The sequence below is a fragment of the Schistocerca piceifrons genome, chromosome 3 (assembly GCF_021461385.2).
Source record: "Schistocerca piceifrons isolate TAMUIC-IGC-003096 chromosome 3, iqSchPice1.1, whole genome shotgun sequence".
Taxonomy (NCBI): Eukaryota; Metazoa; Arthropoda; class Insecta; order Orthoptera; family Acrididae; genus Schistocerca; species Schistocerca piceifrons.
In genome coordinates this window covers 170,025,163-170,051,735 of record NC_060140.1, presented here as the reverse complement: position 1 = coordinate 170,051,735, position 26,573 = coordinate 170,025,163, and the positions used below count along the sequence as shown (strand labels likewise).

At 40.6% G+C, this 26,573-nt stretch overlaps 1 protein-coding gene across 1 annotated transcript in view; it reads right to left on the bottom strand.

The window, feature by feature from the left end:
- LOC124788063 (melanotransferrin) overlaps positions 1-26,573 on the bottom strand; it is a 120,616-nt gene that overhangs the window by 5,271 nt on the left and 88,772 nt on the right. The window contains exons 12-14 of the mRNA XM_047255153.1: positions 25,824-26,090; positions 7,839-7,982; positions 387-558 (exon numbers count right to left, since the gene is read on the bottom strand). Coding sequence (XP_047111109.1) covers positions 387-558; positions 7,839-7,982; positions 25,824-26,090 — 583 coding nt within the window. The remainder of the gene's footprint in view (positions 1-386; positions 559-7,838; positions 7,983-25,823; positions 26,091-26,573) is intronic.

Sequence of the window (26,573 nt, the reverse complement as noted above, 5' to 3'; positions counted from 1 at the left end):
GACGACTGCTTTCACAACCGTTCTTAGTTGCTAAAACAAAGCAAGGAATTTATTATCTTCTTCTTATCCAAATTTAACACATTTGATAAATTGAGCTCAACTCAAAGATGGCCTTTCAGTTACAAAGACATTCTGTGGGATAATGTTCACTTGTTCACAGACAAAGTAGCTCTGTGGTGACAATTCTTTATTTTTATGTGTGATTATAGATCATTTCAATGGGTATGAAAATAACCAAATAATCTCTCCATACTAACCTTTTACAGTGCTCTTTAATACCTCTATGTTATTGCACACAACAGAAAGGCAAGAGACCTCTAATTGTTGTCATATTTCTCAAAGATTTGATGTTATAAACAAAAACTGAATAAAAATGCTATACTTACGTGAATTCATCTGGGTCCTTGCGTCCATAGAATTGCTGGGCATATATGAACAAGTTGATGAAGGCATTAATTTCTGTTTCATTGTAAGCATCCCTGCCTCTTGCTACAATTGCATTAGCTTTCACTTTTCCCAAGTTGCACCGCTCATATTCATGCATACTTGCTCGGGTACCTAAAGCAAAAAAAAATATGACTGATGTGTACCCTACATTATGCACTGGCTGCCAGTTGTACCACAGTGTTATACAGAGAATGAGGTAAAAAAATACTTATATGTAAAAGGTTAAATTGATTTCACATGTTACTCCACAATATATCAATTATACATCACCACCAAGGAAGTGTGTATAAATGCCTTTAGCATCTTAGCAACATTTTAGAAATAGAGGGAAAGCAGAAAAAGTCTGTCTCTCTCTGTCTCTCTCTCTCTCTCTCTCTCTCTCTCTCTCTCTCCCACACACACACACACACACAAAATAATTAGAACTGTCTACACCAATCACTTAACTGAAAGCATCAACAAGCAGAAGGCATCATTTTGAATATAGTTTAGTAATAAAAAATACGATGTATGCAAACACAAAAAGTACAGTGGACAATGTATTTAGAGTTGTTGAAAACAAATGATGTAGAATACTGAGAACTGCATAAATGAAATCACTGTTAACACATCATTGATTTCACATGTTACTCTACTTATATATCAATTATACATAATTACCAAGGAAATGTGTATAAACACCATTACCATCATTTTAGGAATAAATAGAGGGAAAGCAGAAAAAGTCTTCCTCCCTTCTCTCTCTGACGTTCTAACCAACATTTTTTCAAAGTGAGTTGGACTTGGAATAGCACTGTATTTGATGTTCTGCATCTGCTGGTTAGATTGTTTCTACCTCAATTTATTTTTAGTGCCTTTGTCGAACTAGAAATTTTTTTGTCATGGTGGATAATGTTGTACAGCATTATGGATGAAACACTGAATGCTGTGGTAATGAGTGGAGAGCAAAAGTCCTTAAATAAAGGAAGGAACTGTAAATTTCATATTTGTGAGTGGAAGGACAATAAATATGAGGCACTGTGGATTAGGAGATGCCTCTATATATCAAGGAACAATGGTCCTGTTTCTGGAAAATTGCCACCTGATGTGATTGGAACAACACTGTAACTGTTACTCGTAATGAAAAAAGGTTTTCATAATTCATGTAGCAAGATAGACATACGAGGTGAGTGACAAAAGTAATGAGACTGACAACACTCCGAGCAATCTAGCAACACTATGTTGCTCCACTTGTGTAGACTGGTGTTTTCATCCCCTCCAGATGTCCAGTCCGAGTTTCAGCTCCATATAACCATCATGTGATTTTTGAGAGTGCCATCAGGGAAGTCATGTTTTTGTTGTGGGCCATGAAAATGAAACAGCGGAATTTAGAGCAATGTTATGCAATCAAGTTTTGTGTTAAACTTGGGGCAACTGCAACTGTGACTTTGAAATGGGCGTGTGGGAAACATTCCGTACCACAAGTACATGTTTTACGCTGGCACAAATTGTTTTTGGAAGGCTGAGAACACGCTGAAGCTGAACCTTGCTCAGGGTGACCTTCAATTTAAAAAACAGAAGAAAACATTGAATGTGTACATGCTCTTGTGAGATCAGACAATGTTTAACAATAAGGATGATGAGTGACCTGTTAAAACTTAAATCCTCCAAATACATCAAACTTTGACCAAAGATTTGCATGTGCAAAAGGTCTATGCCAAAATGGTGCTGCAAAAGCAGAAGCAGGTCAATCAAAGAAACATGTTCATTGATCTTCTTGAGAGGAATAGCAATGAGCATTAATGGTTCAATAATTTGATCACAGGTGATGAATCATGGATTTTTTTAGTACAATCATAAGAAAGCAGCAATGTGAGGAGTGGCACACTCAGGCACATCTTCAACCAAAAAAAGCTCGAATGAGCAGATCAAAGATCAAAACAATGCTGATTTGCTTTTTTGACGGTAGGGGTATTTTGTTTCTCCAGGACAAACTGCCAAGTCTCTGTTGGTCCATCATGGCCAGGGGACATCAGCTGGTAAGTAAGTGTCAATGAGAATAAAACTCACAAGAGGGGATCTTAGCACACTACGGCGAGGGTTGCACAGAGGCTTATCCAAAATAATGTAGTCTAGCTGGCTACAAATTTCACCTGATGATCATACTACGCCAAGGGAAAGAAAAATGCATAATATACTACAACTGTGGCTATGTCAAAGTGTTGCACAGAAGCTGAGAGGTACTGAGAAAATAAATCCATCACTAGTTATTTTTAGTTTTCCTGAGTTTGTGATAAACTTTTTGCCAATCAAAAGCAGCAGGACGAAAGGTTTACTTGACATGTGTCAGCATATCTACGCTGACAAACAGGATTTCTATCAGCAACTACCAAGTGAATAGTGGATTTGCACTTCTGCCTTGCAAAAACCTACTGACTAAGGACTGAAAACGTAATGCTGAATGCACATGTTTAATGTAACTGCAACAGGAATAGTGTTGATTTTATCAATGTCTTCTGCTGCTACTTGTGCAGATTTGGACTGCAATAAACAGGATGTGCTTTGACTTGTGATTTTGCCTTTTCTCAAAATATATTTTCTACTTCCGCAATTAATTACAAAGAAAAACCAGTGTGGGTCAGCAGCACAACAGTGTAACCATACAGTTACAATGGTGTTCATCAAGGAAAATTAAAACAGTTACATTTTTTCAATGATAACAAAACAGTTATATTTTTTCAATGATAACATCAGCATTTGTGCAATAACTATTTCACAAGTATGCAGAATATCATTTTATCTCACATACACTGCCTGCATCAAGAAAGTTCAATAGGTAACCATTAAACAGGGTGCCCAGTGCTGACTATAAGTGTCGGTTTGTTTTGTATGAAGCAGAATTTTACGTGCCCATTTGACTAAGCGGCCCCAAATTAGTGTAGTGTGACACTCATTTCACTGATCTGTGTTAACAGTGACAGTAAAAGCTGAAGAATAACACATACTCCAGCAGTGATAATATTGCCCAGGCTCATGCTGACTACTACTGCCATGCAGCAGCATTGCTCAGCAACTGCTGCTAAAGTACTGGTTTTTCTTTGTGTTTTACTGTTCCTGTTAATAGATACTGATAAAACAAATATCACATTAGACTAATTTGGCACTACTCAATTGAATGGACACTTAAAATTCCGCTTAAAAATCATTTTGACACCCTGTATAAGTGTGAAAGAAATACAGGGTGAGTCGAAAGTCCTTGGACACCTTCATAAGTTGGAAGATTAAAGGGATAATTGCAATGAGATGATGGGAACATAAGTTTGACGTGGGGCCGCAACTTTTGGAGTGAATGTCATTCATGGCCACCATCTTGAAATCCGCCATTTTGGATTCAAGTCATTTTTTTAAATGGGAAGGGGGGTGTAAGACACGTCAAATAACACTCGCATGAGCTCTGGAATTGAGTGGTGTAATTTGTTTTTGTCTATCTTGTACAGTTTTCAAGTTATTAATGCTCAAAGTTACCTTGATACCGACTCATGTCTCTCTTTGTTCCAGGTGATCTAAAATGGGTCTGACGTGTGAACAGAAGATCGAAATCATCCTTATATCAGGGAGAACGCAGCTACCGAACAATAGCAGCTGACTACAACAGATGGCACCCAGACGGAGAACCGGTATCGTACAGCATGGTGGCTCACGTGATCACCAAATTTGGGGAGACGGGCTCTGTTCACGATAGGGCACATAGTGGGCGACCAAGGACTGCCACCAATGAGGAAACTGCAACTGCTGTTGTTGCGTCGTTTGTGAAAAGTCCTAAATGAAGTACCCGTCGTGTGACCCTAGCATGTGGAATAAATCAAACCTCCGTTGTCCGAACATTGCACACCAATAAGTGGCATCCTTACAAGCTGCAGATGCAACATCGACTTAACGAGGATGACCCTGATCGCCGGCTGGAGACCTGCCTGTGGGCTACTGAACAACACGAACTGAATCCTTCGTTTGCCAAGGTCATACTGTTTAGCGACAAGGCGTATTTCACTTTGAACGGGGAGGTTAATCGACATAATTGTCAATACTGGAATGACACAAATCCGAACTGGGTTGCCTCAATTCAAGAACATAGTCCAGCAAAGGTGATGGTGTGGTGTGGCATATGGGACATCTCCATCATTGGGCCATTTTTCATATACAACACCTTAACTGCACCACAGTATCTGATGCAGCTGCAGGACCTTATGTTCCCTTCCACACTGAATGCTGACGGCATTTTTCCATCTCATTTTCAGCAAGATGGAAGATGGAGCCCCTCCACACTATGGCATTGGTGTCCGTGAATGGTTGGAGGAACAACTGCCAGGGAAGTGGATTGGTCACCGTGGTCCTGTGGAGTGGCCGCCCAGATCCCGTGACTTAACACCCCCTGATTTTTATCTATGGGGACATCTTCAGCAGATAATGTATGCTGAGAGCATCAATGATTTGAGACACCTTGAGGAACGCATGCAACACGCCTGTGACCAAATTGTAGGAGACACTCTCCTCCATGTGCAGTAAGACTGGTTGCAGCAACTACAGTTGTGCATTGCACGGGATGGACAACATGTAGAACATGTGTTGTAGCAGTCAGTGTGAAGGTAATTTCCCAACTTTCAACATTAATAACCTGTACACTGTACAAGATAGACAAAACCAAATTACACCACTAAATTCCAGATCTCAAGCGAGTGTTATTTGATGTGCCATACACCCCAATTCCCATTAAAAAAAAAGATGTGAATCCAAAATGGCAGATTTCAAGATGGCAGCCATGAATGACATTCACTCCAAAAGTTGCGGCCCCACATCAAACCTACGTTCGCATATCACATTTCAATTTTCCCTTTGATCTTCCAACTTATGAAGGTGTCCAAGGACTTTCGACTCACCCTGTATATGTAACTGCCTCCTAAAATCATGTTTCAGTTTTCTGCTATTATCAGGAAAGTACAAGCAATATCACACGGTATCCATCATGAATACTTATTTAGCTGCAAAAATATATTTTCCTCCTACCAACTATTACAAAATGAACATGCATTGCGCACAGTTTCTTCCTATTTAATGGAAATTTGTTGTGGATTATTATACAAGAGGTAGTCTCAATGATTTTTGCCTATAGGCATTGATACTCACAAGATATAAATCATAGGAACTCAAAGACCTTTGAGGATGGCTTAATTTCACGTGTGAAGTCGGATAATGAATGACAAAAGGAATATTTCCTTGTGTGATATAATTACAAATTAACAACTTTCTGATTTTTTATTTCCTTTACCTGTACTGTGAAATATTGCTTCTTGCCAAATTTCATGTTTCTATGTCGTTGGGAAGTACCCTATAGGTTTTAATGAGGGAGTCTGCGAGTATCAAGAAATGTAACAAATGGCCATATCTTCTGATTACATTGATGCAGATGCTTAACTTTTTTACATCACCAAAGGACCACAGACTTCAGTACGTCGCATACATTTCAGCTTGATACATTCAACCGTTCCTGACAAAAAGGGGTCTTAACTGGTGGACAGAAAGACTGTCTGATAACAAATGACAAAAAAATTGCTTTCTTGAGGTAAAAATTACAAATTAACATTTTCAGATCTTTTCCTTTGATTGTAGTGTGAAACCTTGCTTCTTTGCTATTTCATGATTCTACATCAACAAGAAGTACTGTAAATATGTGACAAAAATGATTGCACTGACTTAGATACTCAATGTTTTTACACCACCGAAGACCATAGACCTATTTATGTGACATAAATTTCAGCTTGATATGTCTACCCATTCCTGATGAAAAGGGTTTTTAACAGTCAGTCAGTCAGACAGACAAGAAAATGATCCTATGTGGATGCCATTTCTACTGTTTGAGGTACGGGACCATTAAAATTAAATTGTGTGATTAATTATTTGTTTGTCTGCAGGTATATGTCTGTACGCCTGGTATAGATGGCTAAAGAAGTCATCTCAACTGACCTGAGAAAGCAGCAATATTTCCACTGCTATCAGAAATTAATTACTACACAATACTTCCTGTGCTCAATAGATAGTGTCATTTTGTTTGGGATGCCTCTAAGTGTCATGCAATGTGCTGTGCACAGGGATTTTAATGTGTATCAGGACTGCAAACAAACAAATATTTAATTATGTAACTTTTTCTAGGTGATAATTAAAACTCATATATGAGAGTAATTTGTGATCTGTGGAGTTCAACATTCCATCAAATCCATACAGCGTAATGTAAAAATTCTGACACTGAATTACAAGATTATGGAAAAACACTGCAAGAAGAGACAATCACTCACCCCACAGAAGAAGTGGTGAAAGATTGGTACAGGCTTTCCTCACACTATGTTTTGTATTCCATTTAAGATATTTTTACAGTTTTAAGTTCATATATTTTAAGAAAACAAACTTACACAAGCGAGTGAAAAAATTGAGTGTTGGCTTCAAAGTATAATGAGTATAGAGGCAAAGGACAATAGGAAAGTTTGCAATAAATTATAAATTATTAAACCATTTAATATTATTTTCCACTACAGCTCAACATTGTTTCCCCATTCTTATCAGCTCACTATTTAATATTAGAAAGACTACTACAGATCAAGACAGTCAAAGGTGGTAGTGATGGTGGTATTGGTTGTTGTTGTTGTTGTAGTAGTAGTAGCAGCGGAGGTGGTTGTTGTGTTCGGCCCAAGGACTGGTTGAATACAGCTCTCCATAGTAGTTTATATTGTGTAAGCCTTTTCATCTCTGAATAACCACCAACTGCAGCCCATATAAACTTGAACATGCCTATTGTAGTTACATCTTCATCTCCTTCTTTCAGTCACTTTGTGTCATACATTTCTTCTCTTTCCAACTCAATTCACTATCTCTTCATTAATTATCCAATCCACTCATCTAAACTTCAGTGTTTTTCTCTTGCACTACATTTCAATAGCTTTTATTCTTTTTTTGTCTGCTCGTTTATAATCCAAAGGTTGCTTCCACATAATGCTTCACTCCAGAAAAAGACTTCCTAAATCTTAAGTTTCCATTAGATGTAAAATAATTGTCTTTTTCAAAAATAATTTTCTTGCAATAGTCAGTTTGCATTTTATATCTTCTCTGCTTCAGTCATCATCAGTTACTTCAGTCCAAGTAGCAAAACTCATCTACTATTCTTTTAGTTTCTCATTTCCTTACCTAGTTTCCTACGCACTGCCTGATTTATTCAACTACACTCCATTCTCTTTACTTTCCTATATTTTACTTTATATGTATCATATATAGATATTAATCTGCTTTTATATTTTTGAGACCCTGAACTGTGTGCACAAAAATTAAGAATCACACAGGAAGAGAGACTTTTCAAGAATAGTTCTTACCATCTGGACACAGGAGTTCAAAATCATCAGTGAGAGTATTGCGAGCCCACCATTCTCTGCGCTTGCCATCAGTGTTTTCCATTACAGTTGTGTGTTTCACAAAGGCAACATCTCCACCCCCTTCAACCAAGCAGCGGAAAGCTCCTGTAATTAAGATAGAGACCCGCTGTTCAAATTTTCATATCATTCTGTAAAACATATTACATCATCTGATACAAACACAATACAATGACAACAATAAAGTTTAACAAGAAAATTGAGATATTTGTGATACCATGGTAAAACCATAATTGTAGACATACATTTTTTTCTGGTCGTAACATGTAATTTTACATGCCATGGCAATGTCAACAAAGTACAAATTACAGCATTATTTGTGCACACAGAAGTTTTTTATGCTAGTCTACAATTAATATTTATAGCGGGGCAATAATTCACTTCAGAGTGGACAGTTGGTTTTACATGCACTTTACAACTGCACTTATTTCTAGCACATGATGGTTGCTTATACCGTTATTCATGTTAAATCCAAGTTACACAAACATTTGTGGATAAGCCACTGCTTTTTAACAATATTTCCAGGCAACATCTTAAGATCAATTGGTACAGCTCTGCTGTAATCATTGCACAGCTTTCTGTATTGGTATGATTACCAACCACCTGTCCACCATGATGGATGGCCACCACCAAACTGGTGAAAAGGAAAATGAGCCACCCTGTGACATAACATGTCACCGAACATAACATGCTTGATATTACTGGCTGCTTCACAACCTGGGCCATCTGAATCCTCCCCTGCACTGCCAGCTTTTCTGAACTGCTCACATGGGACATTCTACGCTCCCAAAATCATCCCGGCCTCAACCTATGATAACCTAGTGTCATTATGCCCTCCACCTGACAGTTTCTGACCCCTCTGTCCTATAACCTCCTTCCAGCTCATGTCCCCTCACTCTCAATGTGTGCCGCTTCCTGCCAAGGCAACCACCAGTCTTTTCCGCTCTCTGCCCCTCGCCTTTTCCACTCCCTCACCCAAGGCCTCCCAACACTGCCCCTGGCAGCCTTGTCCTGCCAAGTTCTAATCCCTTCATGCTTCACTAGACAGCACTCTTCTCTCCCCGACCTGCACTATGTTATCCCTTCGCCTTTGCTGCTCAAATCCTGATCGCCACTTTCATTCAACTCAAGTGTTGCTGTCAGACCAGAGCGGCAGTAGATACTCGTGTGTGTGAGGTGTGCCTGCTTGTGTGAATGTGTGTGTGTTTTACTTTCTTTTCTGAAGAAGGCTGTGGCCAAAAACTTTGTGCGTAACAGTCTTTTTGTTGTACCTGTCTCATCTTCATAGTGGGTAGCAATCTATCCTTTTCATAACTGTTGATATTCCAGCCTGGACTTTCCACTGTTTGATTTAGTTTGATATCTTAGCTTGACAAAGGACTGAATTTCTTTTTGTTATTCATTACAGATACTGCGCTAAATCAAATAAGTAAAGCATTGCACAAAATTTTATAGAGCTTGCAGAGGTAAAAATGCATTGCCTAAACTTTGTGTATGGTTGATTGTAGCACACATGAGGTGCTACCCAAAATTTTAGAGACTAATGCTGCCATCTGTTGAAAACCTTACCTTTCGACTAATGGTCACCATCACCCTAGGAGTAGTTCCCATCCGCACGTACACACCGGTCCCAGTGCTTCAGCCATTGGTCAAACATTTTCTGTAAGTCCTGTTCTTTGAGTGTGTTTATCACCGCCAGCGATGCTTCCTGAATCCTCTCTAGAGTGTCGAACCGACGAAGGCCTTTCAACTTGAGTTTCAGTTTTGGGAATAGTGCGAAGTCGCAAGGTGCCAAATCTGGGGTACAACCGCTAAGTTGTTTTTTGCCAAAAAGGTCATGGTGAGCAAGGATGTGAGCTAGAGCGTGTTGTCATGATGCAGCAGCCAGTTCCCTTGACGCTAAAGTTCGGGCCGTCGGCGCCACATGTTTTCATGGAGCCATCGCGAAACATCACAGTAGATGCGGAATTCAGTGTTTGGTTGGGTGGGGCAAATTCTTTGTGCACAATTCCCTTGGTATCAAACAAAACAATGATCATGTTCTTCACTTTGCTCTTCACCTGTCTCACTTTTTTGGGTCTCTTCCACTGGGACAATTGTTGCTTTGTCTCTGGAACATAACCCCATAAATCCAGCTCTCGTCACCGGTGATATTCCCGAGATTCGCACAGAATCGCTGTTCTGTTCGCAGATCCATCGGGTAAAATCGCCACACACCAAACACAGAGTATTATGGAAATCACTGTGGACACGCAACACGTCCTCCCAGCTGAATACCACTCCGCACACTGACTCATCAGATATGCAGCTCTCGCCACCTAGCAGTGCAAAGATCTACTACTCCTGCTTTCCAGATGGCAGCACCAGCTCCGAAAATTTTGGATTCCGCCTCGTACATCGTTTTGTATGAAATGTAGATAATGTACGGAAATTTTATTTCAAATCGAGAGAAGAATGATATTGCATTTTGTTCTAGAATTATTGTTTTTATATTCAGTGGACGGTTTCATGTAGTGTGCCCAGTTCTGTCCATGAGGACTTGCTGCCTGCTGTGAAACATTTAACATCCGATTTTAAGAAAACTATTCCATGAAAAGAGGAAGGAGGAAATAAGATTCTAAAACTAAGTCACAATGTTGTACATGTGCCACACCCAAAGAACTAAATTCTACATGAGACATGCAATACTTCCCTTGCACATGGATTACTTTGATACCTACAAGAAATGTAAGATTTCAGTCGTATGTACTACAGTGAAGTGATTATGGATGATAGTTTTCTAAACTTAATTCCTGGCATTATACCTTACTAAGACTAAAACTATCATGTATCTATTAAAAGTATCAACAAGTTAAAAAATAAAGCTAATAAATATTCACAAGAGATCTTTTTTTCTTTCATTTAAAATTAATGTTAGGTTTACACTGAAAATTAAAAACTGGAAATATCCAAATGGAATACAAACAAATCACAATAAAATGCTTTTCAGTATTAATGTAAAGTGCCACTGAGTAATTCTCCTCAAAAGTGAACAGCAGGAAACAGACTTACCAAAATTGCCTAAGTTGATACATAGTAGTGCAGCCCTATAATTTTAGTGTTGAGTCATGTTAGTAACAAAGCAAGGCCAAGAAAGTGCCGAATGTTGAAGATGATACATTTTAAAACTCGACAAAAATGTCACACATTCAGCCCCAACTTCTAGTACAGTACTCTCTTCCTATCTGGTGCACTGGGATTCACTCTAATTACAATAAAACATGCCTGTGTTTAACATACTTTTGCAAATTGCAATAAGGATAGTTAATGCATGGGCAAAATAAGTACTGCTGTGGTAATTAATTTGTATGTGGAGAAGAAAAAAATCTATATACATGTCCGAAAGAACAGATACCATCGGTGACCATGCAGCTCGTTGGAATGAAATTACAATGAAATGAACACCCTTAGCTGCTTACAGGCGTTGACATACGTCAATGGGGACAGATGAAAATGTGTGCCCCGGCCAGGACTCGAACCCGGGATCTCCTGCTTACATGGCAGATGCTGTATCCATCTGAGCCACCAAGGACACAGAGGATAGCCCGATTGCAGGGATTTATCTCTGGCACGCCTCCCTGCAGTCACACTATCCTCTCTCTCCTAGGTGGCTCAGATGGATAGAGCGTCTACCATGTAAGCAGGAGATCTCGGGTTTGAGTCCCGGTGGGGGCACACATTTTCATCTGTCCCCGTTGACGTATGTCAACGCCTGTAAGCAGCTAAGGGTGTTCATTTCATTGTAATTTCATTTCAACGAGCTGCATGGTCATCGATGGTATCTGTTCTTTTGGACAACAGATACCATCTTAGTATATATATAGTTAAGGCTCACCGGCCACTTGACCATCATCTTCTTCTTCTGTGTGAATGCACAAACAGTGCCCGAACTCTTACGGGAATCAGCAACACACCACGAGCAATGAGTATAATGGGCGGGGGCACTACGAATGTAGTGCGGGATAATACGTTGAGAATGTGGGTTTCGCAGGAGGCATGTCAGAGACAAATCCCTGCAGACACACTATCCTCAGTGGCTCAGATGGATAGAGCGTCTGCCATGTAAGCAGGAGATCCCGGATTCGAGTCCCGGTCGGGGCACACATTTTCACCTGTCGCCATTGACGTATGTCAACGCCTGTAAGCAGCTAAGGGTGTTATTTCATTGTAATTCAAGAAAAGAATCTGTGGCTTTCTGGGAATTGTCATAAGATGTTTGCTGGGGTATACTACAGACATTAATATTCAGATAAAATAGACAAAGTTTGCAAAAAATATGATTTACTATTATCAGTTTTGCTCATAAAATGTGAGCATCATCAGATAATCTTAGCCTTGGTGGCAACACTTTCAGAAGTGGTTTTAACCCCTATGTTTTGATACCAGAGCACTGAATCTCTGATGACACTAGCATGTACCAAACAAATCAAGTAATAAGTGAACCAACTTGTGCGAGACCTGTGACTGTTTTATCTGGATATTAATTACAACAGTCACCATGTCCGTTGTAGGCAATTCCTGTGCTTTTTAAATGCTACAGACATATTTTCAAATTGTGATCGGGGATGGGTAATGGGGGGGTGGAGGGAGGAGGGGGAGGGGAAGGAGGGGGAGGAATTGCAAGATGTTGCTGGCAGCTGGTAACACATTGTACACTGGAGTGCAAGAGAAATTCCAGAAAAAGATTGGCGACACTGTCTGGTACTTTTCTGCAGGGGCTTAATCCTGTCTTGGCTGCTAACAGCAGATACACCACCCCTGTCCCAAAGGAAATGGTAACATTTGTCCATGAATAGTGATAAAACCAAACAAAACTATGTCATAAACTGAATACTAGCATAAGGGCCACCTCTTGCACTATCTGCCTCCTGCAGAGACATATGATTAGTACACCAAAATTATTGATTTCTCAGATTCTAAATCACTCTCTCATAGTAGGACATTATCTGACAATTCAAATGCCTTGAACTGCAGTTACTGAACTGGAAAAGAAGTGAAGTGGAGCAGGAAGAACATCTGATTACTTTGGTGTTGCTGAAGAACAAATTGAGAATTTAGCTGAGATACTGAACTGAGTCTAATGAACTGGCCAGGTGTTAAAAAATATCGTTCAGGGCCTGAAAAGCATAAAGTACTGCCATGTCAGAAAATGTCACTCCACGTCTGTGACAGGACTAACATGTGGGGTAGTCCCGCCACAGACATTTTCTACCGCACCAGAGGCAGGGCCGTTATACCAACTTAGCTGCAACCACTGTGCAGCTTCTTATAAGGTGTGTTCAAAAGGGTCTGAACTTTTGAAATAGCAGAGGGAGTTTGCTGTTGCTATTGAGCACACCTAGTGGCAGGTTTAGACAACAGACTGGCATTAGCAATGAAGTGAGCATGTGCACCAGCTTTTCGTCAGACTAACAAAGTGACAACGTAACAACTTGAAGAACAACATGTTTGTGTGAAGTTTGCTATGAATTTGACAAACTTTTACAGACCTGATTGCTTAATCAAGCAAATGGGGAAGAATGTCAGTCGGTATGTATCCCAGGCCTGGAAAACTTTCCACATCAGCAGATAACGACAATGTCGAGAAAGTTCATTCTGTAATTCGTGGATAGTGTTGTTTAACTGTTTGAGCAGCTACTCACAAAATGGGAATCAGTGTAGGATCATGCTATGAAATTGTGAAAGAGAAACTTGTGATACTTTGTGTCAGTGCAACATCAGGGTGTATACATGGACAAGGAAAATAAATTGCCGGATTTTTCCTGGTTAAAAATACATTTTCTCCTGGGTGACAGTGTATTTTCCCTTATCAATCCTTTGAATGGTTATGGTTTTATACACGGACGTACAATTTCCCGGCACTTTAGAAAATGAAACTCAGGGAAAGAGACATGTTTTGGAAATATCTTTGATGTGCAGCAACATCTACGCTGCGTATTTTCGTATTCCGACAGCACACACTGGAATTCCACCAAACACCGCCTGTTACTTTCCAAAACATTGAAATCAAGATTTTGATCTGCTTTTGTAAGCTGTTCGTAGCTTATGTCACGTGATCTCACTAGCCGATGACAGCGAATATTCAGCATACGACATGTGATGTAGTCAGCCAACAGCAACATCACTGTTAAGTAGCACGAACACACAAACAGGGGAAGTTAATAGTTTAAATTAATATACATAGTGTTGCTACAAGAAAAGCAAAGCTTTCACATATAATATTGGTCTCAAGCTGCAAGAGAAGCTAAGCTTTCGCATATACTGTTGATCTTTTTTGCGCGTGTTACACTTTAAGATATATCACACAAATAAGCCAGTAAAATTTTTAATAACGACATAAATGTCTGATCTTCACGGTTCGAAATTCTTCTAAATGGCTCATCATCAAAGAGTTTATTTTTAAATGAGAGTCAAACGCTCTGTGATTTAATAAATTCATGATACATTCTTGCACATAGCTTAACTTACGTAAAAGGATATTTACTTTGAAAGTAACGCTTTTCAAACCACCATTCGCAATATTTTCCTGTGACCTGTTAGAAATAGGTTCGTTTCAGCAGTTGCCAGAGAGCGCAGATAACAGGCGACACCGCGCTTGGGTAGCTATCATGACATAGGAAGTCCGCATGTACGTATGTGTAAAACATTGAAAGATCATACGTTGTCATAAAAGAAACAAGACATCACAGGATACTGCAAGAGCATCAGAATTTTGTGAACCATATTAAAATGTGCACATTTTAAGTGCATACTTAAAGGGCACATTCACATGTCCAGATTCCCAATGAAATAGACCTCGACCTGATATTAAGCTTTTCAGTGTGGTTTTCGGGATGTAAATTTTCTTGGAGCACCGATACTGTATTATATTATGCTTGGGTCTTTATTATGGCATAATGCCATATTTGCTACAAAATGAAAACGTGCACTTGAAATGCAACGAACAGTTGATACTAGGCAGTACTGTGGAATTAAACATTTCGTTTAAAATACATTGACTGCCTCTGCGGAAAAGATTAACAAAAGCCTAATTTCTTTAGCAAACAGACAAAAATAACTTCATTGTTCCGCAAGGCGATTAATGCTTGTCTGTCAGAAAGGTGGAATTGCAATAAAATCTGAAACTAATGACATATTTCAGCCTTCCGTAATTATGTGAATGTGTTTTAATTCACTTGATAGCTCCCGGCCACAGATATTCATTTTGTTTTCATTTGACGTGAGAGTAAACGAAGGGGAAACAGCAAAATCACTAAATGTAAACATGGATCATGTGGAGTCTACGCACTGTAGCTCAGACTGCTCTGCGCATCAGCCCCAGATCTACGACATTTGCGAACCGGGTCAATATAAAAAAAAAATCGAATTTTCAAAATATGTTAATCTTGTAGCGCATATCTTTCTGAAAAGTCTGAAACATAAAACATATGTATTCGAGGAAATGTAATTCATATTATTTGGTCTTAAGTATGCCAAAGTGCAGTGCCACGCCTCTTCATGAAGCCTTTTTCTACCGCACGTCCAAACTATACAGGAGAGTGGAAATTGAAATGTCCTGTGGTGTCTCTCCCGCTCCCAGTCAGCCGGTTTGACAGCCTGTCCCTCCTTAAAAAAAATTTCACAATTAATAGCGGATGGGTTTATTTGTAATCTAGAGAACAAGAACTCTTCAGAAAATCTGAACTCTTTATTGTCTAATAGCTAATAATTTGCTGTTTTGCATGACATAAAATTAAATATAGGATATATAAAACCAATACTGACAAGAGATAAGCAAGAAATTACACATTTCTTCAAACCTTAGCTCCTAGCATTTTTTCCTCTCTAATCTTGCTACAGCTTTACATGGCGTGCTTTCCTTTCTGCGAAAGAATCTATTACCTCATCAAAGTTCATCAAACGTTTTGCTACACGAAAAATCAAAATGTCATTATCTAATACTGAAAAAGCTATTAATACAAATAATACCCTAGACTGGTGTGGTTTCTCGATCTGATTACGTCTATTTTGTCACTGTCTGCTAGATAAAACAAAATAGGCCTTTCTAATATGGCAGCAATTTTGTAACACACCAAATAAACGAGACTGTTTTGGCACAAATGGCCATTTTTATAACACGATAGAATATAATCCAATAAGTACCCATATCAAATGTCTATTAGGCCTACTACAAGCAAAAAGCTTTATGTTAGGAAATAGTTTCACATTTCATTCATACGCACCAGCTTCTCAAGCATGAGATCGAAAAGTAGTATTACGAAATTTTTATATAAATTTGGAATCGTCCTATTCTTCCATAATTTGTGTGATGTCTCCATTTCTCCTCCTTCCTAGTTCTAACAAACAATCCTGTCATCACCAAGTCTGTAGCTATTGCTGCCACTGTCAAAATCTGTTCGACGATTAACTTCACTAACCCTGCCAGAATCACATGTTTAGTTATCCCGTGATTATTTTCTGGTTAGGCATTATTACATGTTCGAACAACACGTTTTCCGCATTACTTCCACGCGGCTGCTAGCCGGGGACTGTACGACTGGTCCTTACTAGTGTAGCGATCTAGCCAAAAATTTTCTGTCAAAATTTCGTTTTCTTGGATACACCGAGAAGATAATATGTAATCTTACTCACCTGTTAATCCTGTCAGTCGTTTATTTCCACTCTGGTAGACTGAATCTATGGATTTCGCTAGTAATTATAACAACACTGATCATTCGCAAACCCAATCAACCACATAATCAGACAGCGATTGGCATTCATCCGTTCGGCTTTACTCCCTCAGCTCGTATAGCCCTGTCCCCTTTTGTCCGCGAAAAGTTTATTTCTAGATGCAATGAGGATTATCCTGACAGAGACGTCACGTACGTCAACTTATGATTCATTCAGAAATCAACTTAAAATGTGTTCAACAATGTTCAAAAACCAACAGGGAACCGTTTCAAAATGATATGAATAATCGATAGGCAAACGTGCGCTGGATGCTAGGAGCTTTGTGAAACAAGTCCTTTTTACTCAGGAATATGAATTTGGCGCCCCCTTTCCCTGGTAGCATCTAGATGCTTGCAGCGACTGCTTGCTCAGCCAACAGCCACATTCCTGTTTCCAGAAGCGGAAGAATCTACTACACAAATGTGACTCAACTGCGCATGCGCATGAGCCCGCACCTAATTGCTAAAACAAACTGAATGTAAACAATTGCGACTTCACGCTCATTGGAGGCAATTTGTTATTGCGAAGTACTGCACAGTCTTCCTAAAACCTCTGACACATTTTCAATAGGCAGACGCTTGCATGATCACTGTGTGTCGTCGTTGTATATGGCGCATTTCCTTTGCAAATTTAAGTTATTTTCGTTTTTTTCTCTCGTTCATGTTTTATTGTTGAAGTAGTATTCTGCAGTAGCGGGATACAGTAATATCCTTTGTTAGAGTATCAGTTCTTACCAGTCAAAAATACAAAAATTTAACTGAAAACTAAAACAATGAAAAATTCCCGGAATTCTAAAAATATCCCAGGTTTATCCCGGTTTTCTCCCGGATGAAAAAATTCCCGGGTTTTTCCCGGTTCTCACGGGTTGTATACACCCTGAACATTAGTGCTGCATTTGTTGACTGATGATCAGAAAAGATCAATGTTGAAATTGCAAGGAACTGAGGGCCACTGCAAATGACAATGACAACTTCCATAAAAACATATACAAGTAAATGTGGCGAGACATTTTTGCGGCTATGACATCAAAACAAAAGTGCAGTGTTTCCACTGCATGGGCATAGGGTCTCCTTGTCCAAAATAAGCAGGAGTTGGTCAATGATCAAGGTGATGTTCGCTGTGGTTTTTGATTGCAAATGGAATTTGTACCACCTGCTCAGATGGAAAACAAGGAAATCTACAAGGGAATTTTCGGGCGTTTGAGGGATGCTGCACACAAGAAAAGGTCTGAATTGTGGAGAAACCAGACTTGGATGTTGCATCATGACAATATGCTAGCAGGAGTATTATTCCATGCCCGCAGCTATCTGGCAAAATATCAGATGGCCTTGTAAGCCGAAAACCAGTTAACACAATAAAAGTAATATTGTAGAACAAAAACAAACTGGTACTTTTCATTTATTATCAGACTCCTGTTATGCCTGCCTCACCCACTCCAGATATAGCCCCAGCAGGTTTCTTCCTGTTGGGAACGTTGTACTCATAGTGGGGAGTGGGGGGTGGGGGAGGGGGGAGGCAGGGGGATTACTTTGAGGAGAATCTGGATTCTTTCCACTGATGCCAGCTTTTTTGAATTGTACGGGTGGGAATTCTCCCAGTAACAAATACTTCATTCTAAGTCCTCTGGCCTCAATCTTCGCTGGGTCCTGTCATCCATCCAGCTCTATCAATTCCCTGCTTCTACGCTGGCCTCACATGTCTTGTAATCCCGCCAGCTCACATGCATAGTCCTTTCTCTTTCTCTTCTTCTCTCCCCTTCCTTTTTTTTTTACCTCCAGCACACCTGCCCAATGCTGCTTATAGCAGTCCACCATCCTGTCCCCATGTCCTTGTACATTCCCGCAAAATCTTTCCCCACCTGTACTCTGCTATTCCTCCCAATTCTCACATCATGACTCTTCTGTACTCCCAGTACACATCTCAGTGGAGGTTGCTGCTCACTGCAGTCGGGCCTAAGTGCCAGGAGACGACAGAGGCCGTATGTGCATAAATGCCTCTGCAGTCAGTGCTTTGTGTCTACGTGATCTCTCGGGTCTTCTCAGTGTAGTTGATTAATAGTGAGCCTCCGAGTTTTCTGTAAGCTGTTTTTTCCATTTTATTCATCTCCCTCAGGTACTGCAAGTTTCACTGTTACGTACCGTATTTACTCGAATCTTAGCCGCACTCAAATCTAGGCCGCATCTGAAAAATGAGATTCCAAATCAAGGGAAAAAAAATTTCCCGAATCTAAGCTGCACCTGAAATTTGAGACTCGAAATTCAAGGGGAGAGAAAAGTTTTTGGCCGCACCTCTACATCGAAACAAAGTTGGCCCACTGTAATATGAGACACAATTAGGTCGAATGCATGACGATACAGCTACAGTAGTTTGGTTCGAATAGTAAGCTTAGCAGTTAAGCTTTACCAGGTAGCCATTGCTATACGTCAGGCGCTCCGCCTGTATTTATACGGGTACCCTTCTATTTTCACGTGCTTCATATGGTTTGAATTGATTGCTTATTTTTCTTTGATCTGATAAGTGCCGTTCTCTTTATCATAGGTGTTTACGTCACTCTAAGCTGAAAATGCAGTACTGTACTGTGTCATGCATTGTTTGTCGCATTCTGATAATGAGTGTTTACGGCCTGCCGCCGCTCGCGGCATGGCTTCCTTTTGTGCACGCTACTGCTGCTTAAAAAAAAAAAAAAGAGAGAGAGAGGAATCGTCTCATTAGCGAAACAATGGCAAGAGACTGCTGTTTGTTGTTACTTACACTGCTACTTTCTTTGATAATGATCAACAAGAACCAAATAGTAGACTGCGTATGATAGAAGATGTTCTGAATGAAAGTTTAGCGAAAATTTTTCTCCATTTGAAAATCTTTCCAGACACCTCTTTAGTACATTACAATCTGCACAGAAATTAGAGTCATCTTAGGTTTAAAAATCTAGTCAATTGCCGTGCTTCATTTCTGACTGTATCACTACTAGGCATAAGAATAATACAAATATAAACATGACATGATGTGTAGGTATATTCTTCCACGTTTGCTGTTGTCTCACTCTAGTTTCGTAGTTTATTAGGCCGACAGGATTTAAATGAGATAGCAGCAAACACGAAAGAATACATGGCAAAATGTTTATATTCATATTATTCTTATGGTGAAGAGAATACTGCATGTGATTCACAATTCATAAAAGTTCCTATTAGCAACCATCTCTTCTCACAGGTAGGAAAGAATTCAGAACGTAGAGTTGCCCATATTGACAAACATCCCAACAGTCTTGCCAGTCGGATTTTCATAGTACATTGAAATGCTGCTACATTCAAAGATGAACAATACGGAATTTGTATTTACTTCGTTGGATAATGTATGAAAATGCAGTGGTTGAAACTCGAGGCGGAGAAAAAAGCTCGTCTTCCACCTTTTTTTTTTTATTTATTTATTTATTTATTTACTTGCGCAGAGGTTTTGGTGCCAGTATTTATCTTTGTGTCTGCAAAGCATGCCAATGTAGCACTATACATATTCGACGCAGAAGTTAGTTGTGGCGGCACCTACCAACATTTTTCAGATCTTCCGCCTTGCACTTGATTCTAAGATGCAGGCGGTTTTTTGGATCACAAAAACTGGAAAAAAAGTGCGGCTTAGATTCGAGTAAATATGGCATACTTGCTGCCTGGACTCCAATCAAACTATGAACTATTGTTGGTCACTTGCCGCTATTTATAGCCAAATTTGATTCCCAAACCCCTCTATGACCTATGATGCTGTTTTGTTTTTTAGAGCTTGCACTGATATTACATGAAACGCAAATTCCCTTAGCATTTTCCACCACTGGTCGATATATTGGCCAGCAGGATTTTAATAAATTGAGTGGTGGATCCCATGTCCGTGTCCTCTCCGGGGGACACCACCTTGACGAAGCACTGTCCGTGCGGGTGGTAGAGGACCTACTGCCAGAAAGGCCTCAGCGGATGGATCAGACTAAGAGTGTCCGACAACGTCCCATATTCCCTATCCACTCCTAGTCCTACCCAACTCCCTGACCCAACTCGAGGTGTGATGCGATCCATGACAAGGGGTGCATGGCACACGGAAAGATGTGATGCAAATGGAGCCTCAGGGATACCGGGCAACCTCCCTGAGTAAGTAGCCTTACACAGTACGGGGTATTCGTGGAGCGGACCTCATAGATCCCCAAATCTTGTGGGACCAATATGGACACGACAAAAGAAAACAAAGAAAAACAAACTAGGGGCAAATGGAGACCTCACATATCGAAACATCGGGGTCAGTACTGATGGAAGGCATTCACACTACTGAAACAGGGTCTAGACCTAAGCCGGAAGTGGGAACTGTAACCGAGAAGCTAGACCAGATTAAGATCAAAGGCTTGTCTGGAATGCAGAGGAGGAAACTACTCAGGGAACAGAGGAAATAGGAAGGGAAAGAATGGCTTCCTAAAGACAAGTGGAAGGAATTGAAGGGACTTGAACCTAAGACCCCCAGGAAGAAATTGTCTCAGGTTGAAGGGGATACCCAGACCCCCACAACATCAAAGACGGTAGCAAGCAGATAAGGGAGGCATCAAAGACTCCCTCCTCTCAGGATAAGCAAGTCCAGAAAAAGCAAAGGCAAGAAATAGGGAAACAGACCTATAGTACAGCAGTCTTGGTTTTTAAGATGGCACTTATCCAGGAAGGCTATCCACTGGCGGCCATCACGTCGCAAGCAGGAGGAATTGGTACAGATGGCCCTCTATGAAAAGATTGGGGGGGACACTGGCCCAGGACCCAACTTCAGGAGGATCTATCTAGATTGTGGTGTCCTCATTTTCGTCTGTGACGGGTTGCACATGGTGGTATGGCTCAAGGACAAGGTGCCCATGATATCCCCTTGGGAAGCTGCGAAGCTGCTGGTTAAGACGGCAGCGGAGCTTCTTAAGGCTGCAAAGATATTAATATGGGTACCAAAGATCCTTAAGGAAGTCTCTCGTAAAACTCTGTTCGGAAAAATAGGGACCCAGAACCCAAAAGTCTCGACAGAAGACTGGAGAGTGATCATCCAGAAGGTTGCACCAGAAGGACAAACCCTGGTAGTGGAGGTCGGAGAGAAGTAACTGAAGGCAATGCAAAAGCAGGACCTGAAATTGTTTTTAGTGTTCTCACAGGTCACCATCAGGGTTATCAAAGGCGGCAGCAAGACGGAGACTGGAGGTGCTGCAGATTAATCTGTAGCACAGTAAAGGGGCCTCTGCTGCCTTGAGTCACTGTCTTGGGAGGCAGGAGGTGGATGTGGCCCTGATACAAGAACCCTATTTACATAAAGCGGGTGTATGGGCCTCGGTGGCACTGGAGGTAAGCTGATTTATGCTAGAAATGTAAGAAACTCCAGAACATGCATCTATGTAAGAAATGGAATTTCTTTCATGCCAATGATGAATTTCTGCTCCAGGGACTTAGCGTCCATTAAAATGCAGCAATGTGAGGAAGGTATCATATGGGAAATTGTCTTAGCCTCAGCTCTCCACCTCCCTTGGAGGTGAGGATACCAGTAGAGACTTGCCATCGGCAGGGTGACCAACTGCTGGTGGGATGAGACGCCAATGCCCATAACCTAGTGTGGGGCAGCAAGAACACCAACAGTAGAGGTGAGTACCTTCTTGAATTTCTTTTAATTAACAACTTAGAGGTCTTGAATAGGGGCAATGAACCTACATTCAGGAATAGAAGAATTGACATAACCTTTGGTTCCATGACGATGGGTAGCTATGTCAAACAATGGCATGTGCTGATGGAGCCATCTTCATCAGACCACATGTACATTAAATTCAAGGTTGAAATGGGAATCAGACAGACCATGACCTATAGCAATCCCAGGAAAACAGACTGGGAGACATATAGGAGGGCCCTCGGTTTAGGTTTATCGGAAATTAAAACCACAATAAGGAATCTAGTAGAATTTGAGGAAGTAGCAAAGGCTGTTAGCTCTGCCATAGTGACCTCATATCAGGAAAACCGCACAATCACCAAGAAGTGCATAAATAGGAGTGTGCCTTGGGGGAATAACAACTTGGAAATGCAAAGAAAACAGGTACGGAGACAGTTTAATATTGCAAAACATAAAGGACAATGGCCTAAATATCGTGAGGTCCTCATTAACTACAATCCTGCAATCAGACAAGCAAAGAAGGCATCCTGGAAGGCATTCTATGAGGAAGTGGAGAGCATGGCTGCACAAGCCAGGCTTCACAAGATTCTCACTAGAGTACCAACCAATCCAGGAGGTATGTTGAGGAAGGAGGAAGGGGAATATACAAAGACAGCTCATGAGACGCTGAAACTGCTCCTCAGAACTCACTTTCCTCAATATGTTCTGCCGGACAACACAGACCAGAATGTGATCTCCAAGAGACAATGGTTCTACGGCATTCGAAGAGAGGACTGGGAATTGGCCAAGGAGAGTGTGAACTTTAACAAAATCCAATGGGTGGTGGGAACATTCTAACTGTTCTAGTCACATGGCCCAGATGGAATTTTTCCAGCTCTCCTGCAACAGGCAGGAGGGAAGCTCATAAGAGTCCTATGCAGGCTATTCAGGGTTAGCCTAGCACTAGGAATCATTCCCAATGCTTGGACAGCAGTGAAGGTTGCTTTCATTCCAAAGCCAGAGAGAATTGATGACACCAAGGCTAAGGATATTTGTCCAATCAGTCTGTCCTCCTCCATTCTGAAAACATTGGAAAAACTGGTTAATGTATATGTTGGGGAGAGGAGGCTAGGTAAGGCCCCTCTACATTCAAACCAACATGCATATCAACCAGGTAAATCGTGTGAGACAACTCTCCACCAACTCATCGGGAAGGTGGAGAAAGCACTTCACTTCCAAGAAATAGCCCTCTGCATCTTCCTGGATATCAAGGGGCCTTCAGTAACACGACCTTCGTTTCCATGGCAAGGGCAGCAGAGGTGCATGACCTGGGGACCACCATATGCAAGTGGACCAGGGCCATGCTTAGTGGGAGGTAGGTAGAGGCTACCATGATGAATTAAAAGATGGTAATTAACACCACTAGAGGCTGCACACAAGGAGGAGTTTTGTCCCCTCTGTTGTGGAATCTAGTGGTGAACGAAATCAATGAGGAACTAGGTTCCAGACAATGCTTCTGCCAAGGATACGCAGATGACCTTGTCATAGTAATACTTAGCAAATTTACTTACACAGTTAGAAATATGGCATAAGGAGGATTGGACATTGTGCAAAATTGGTACAATAAAAAGATCTGAGGGTTAACCCTAAGAAGTCTGATGTGGTGCCATTTACAAAGAGACATATTCAACACTCAAGTTGGAATCTAAAGCTCTTTCATGAAACTCTACCTGCGAAGAGGATAGTGAAATATCTAGAGGTAACCTTAGACGAGAAGCTAATGTGGACCCCTCACATTAAGAGCATCTGCTCCAAGGCAAAAATAACTCTAGTGAGTACTAGAAGGTCTTGTGGCAAAAACTGGGGCCTAAGCCCTTGGGGTATGCACTGGATATACACCACAGAGATTAGACCAAGGATTTCCTACGGGTTTGTAGTGTGGTGGAAGAAGGTAGAACAGTGGGTTGCAGCTAAGGAGCTTGCTAAGGTGCAGAGATTGGCCTGCTTAGCCATAACAGTTGGAATTAGCAGCACACCAACTGCTGGAATGGAAGCCACATTGGACATGCCTCCACTACACCTTTGGGTCAAGGTGGAGGAAGCAGCTGGGGCACACAGACTTAAAACTGGCAAAAACTGGGTTTCATTCGGATAGCTGGGGAAATTGCTGCTGACTATATAATAACTCCTAACTGCTCGACAGCCCTTATGTGTGGAGGAGAATATGCATAGATGCAACAAGGACCGTAGCATCTACATCTATTCAGACAGCCAGGTAGCTCTGAAATCATTGGCAGTTCCTGCAACAAGATCTAAGAATGTTGCAGAATGCCACAGGGCTCTGGTGGAGCTAGGGGGAAGCAATAGGGTAAAGCTAATGTGGGTCCCTGGCCACTCAGGGATCTGTGGCAATGAACAAGGTGACAGATTGACTAGAATGGAGGCAACAACTCCATTTACTGGACCAGAACCTTTCCTGACAATCACCAAGGCTATGATCAAATTATAACTACAGACCGGATTCTGTCCTGACAATAACCAGGGCTATGATCAAATTATAACTACAGAACTGGCTTAGGAAACAGCATGTATGATACTGGACCAAGGTCCATACACAAAAACACGGTAAGGTAACGATGCCCAAGCTGTGTTTTAAAAGAAGCTCTGTAATCCTGGGATTGAACAGCAAAGAGATCAAACTCATGACTGGACTGATGACCAGCCATGGTAATTTCAAAAAATACCTACACACAATGGGTATAACAGAAGAGGACCCTAAATGTAGGATCTGTGATAAGGATGAAGAAAATGGATCGCACTGAATTTTCGAATGCATGGCACTGGAAAGTAAAGATACAGAATCTTTGGGACAACTACACCTGAAGAAATTGTGCCTAACAAAATACTGGTAGAGGGACTCCTTGCACTATTTAAGGGCACTGGTTGGCTTTACTAGATATACAGGGAGTGACATCGCACAATAAACTTAGTTTCGGTGTGGGCAGTGGCGGGTTAGACCCAAGCTGTTTTAGCTTCCCTGTTAAAATCAAATCAAATCTAATCAATCTCACATCCTATTTAAATTGAAACTGTCGTCCCTGTTTATTAGGTTTCCTGACATCTTAATTTTGATATACTTCTTAATTATGCTGTCCTAGATACTTGATGTCTGCACCACAATACTTGTCTCATTGTATTTCATTTCACAATTATACTCAACTTAGTGCTCGGCAACGCTGATTTGTTTGGTTGTTTTAATTGGGTATGCTGCAGATGTTCCACGCATCTCTCCTCGACTGTTCTGATAGTCTGCCGCATGTAAGACATGCCACATTCACATGGAATGCTTTATACATCACACTTTCAGAAACAACTTGACAGAATACTCAGAAGCACACTATTAATTCAGTTCACATTTTTCCATATTTTTAAGGAAGTATAAAAGTAATGGAACAAGTCATATTTTGTTTTGTTAAATATAAAAAGGAGAAAAAAGACATAATTCAAGTACCAAAATGGAGTAATATGTGGGAATACGTGTGAACATACCTGTGTGACCATAGTAGTCCTCTGATGCATCCCTTCGGCAATTTCTGAAACTGACTCCATGGCAAAGATGGCACATGTTTTCATATGGAAGAGCTGTGTTATATTCCTTGCTAAGTGCACCTGGAACACATGACTTCCCAAAGTATTCTGCTGCTGCTCGGATGGAATTACAACCATAGCTACGCATCCAGCCATTGGAAATTAGATACGCCAGAGGTACAACCCATCCAGCTCCTGTGTTAATACCCGTATGGCAAGTATATTTTCCTGGTGAAAATAACATATATTCAGTACAAATTATACATAACATAATGTGCCAAAAATCATATTCTATCAAATAATTTATGCAACCAATTTTCCACACAATTTCCAGTACCCAGCATTGTTGATAAGGACAATCATTTTACTTTTAATTTGTAGTCATGGACTGTATGAAGCTAACAGCCAGATGGAAGCAGTAATTAATCTGGTGCCGTCAACAAAATGAAAACCTTCTAAGTATCCTTATGCAAATTATTTTACTGCTGTGTTCCTACTGCAACAAGTATTGTACAAGGGGTGATCAAAAAGTTTCTGTCTGAAGGTCACACTAACCTCCTTGCCCGCTTGTCAGTGCTTATATACCAAATCCGAGTCATGTTGGCTTGCATATATGCTGCAGTAACGCACTCAAATGGAAACTTTTTGATAGTCCCTTATAGAATCTAACGCTTCCACAGTTTGACTACAACTTGCTCTGCTTCTTAAGTA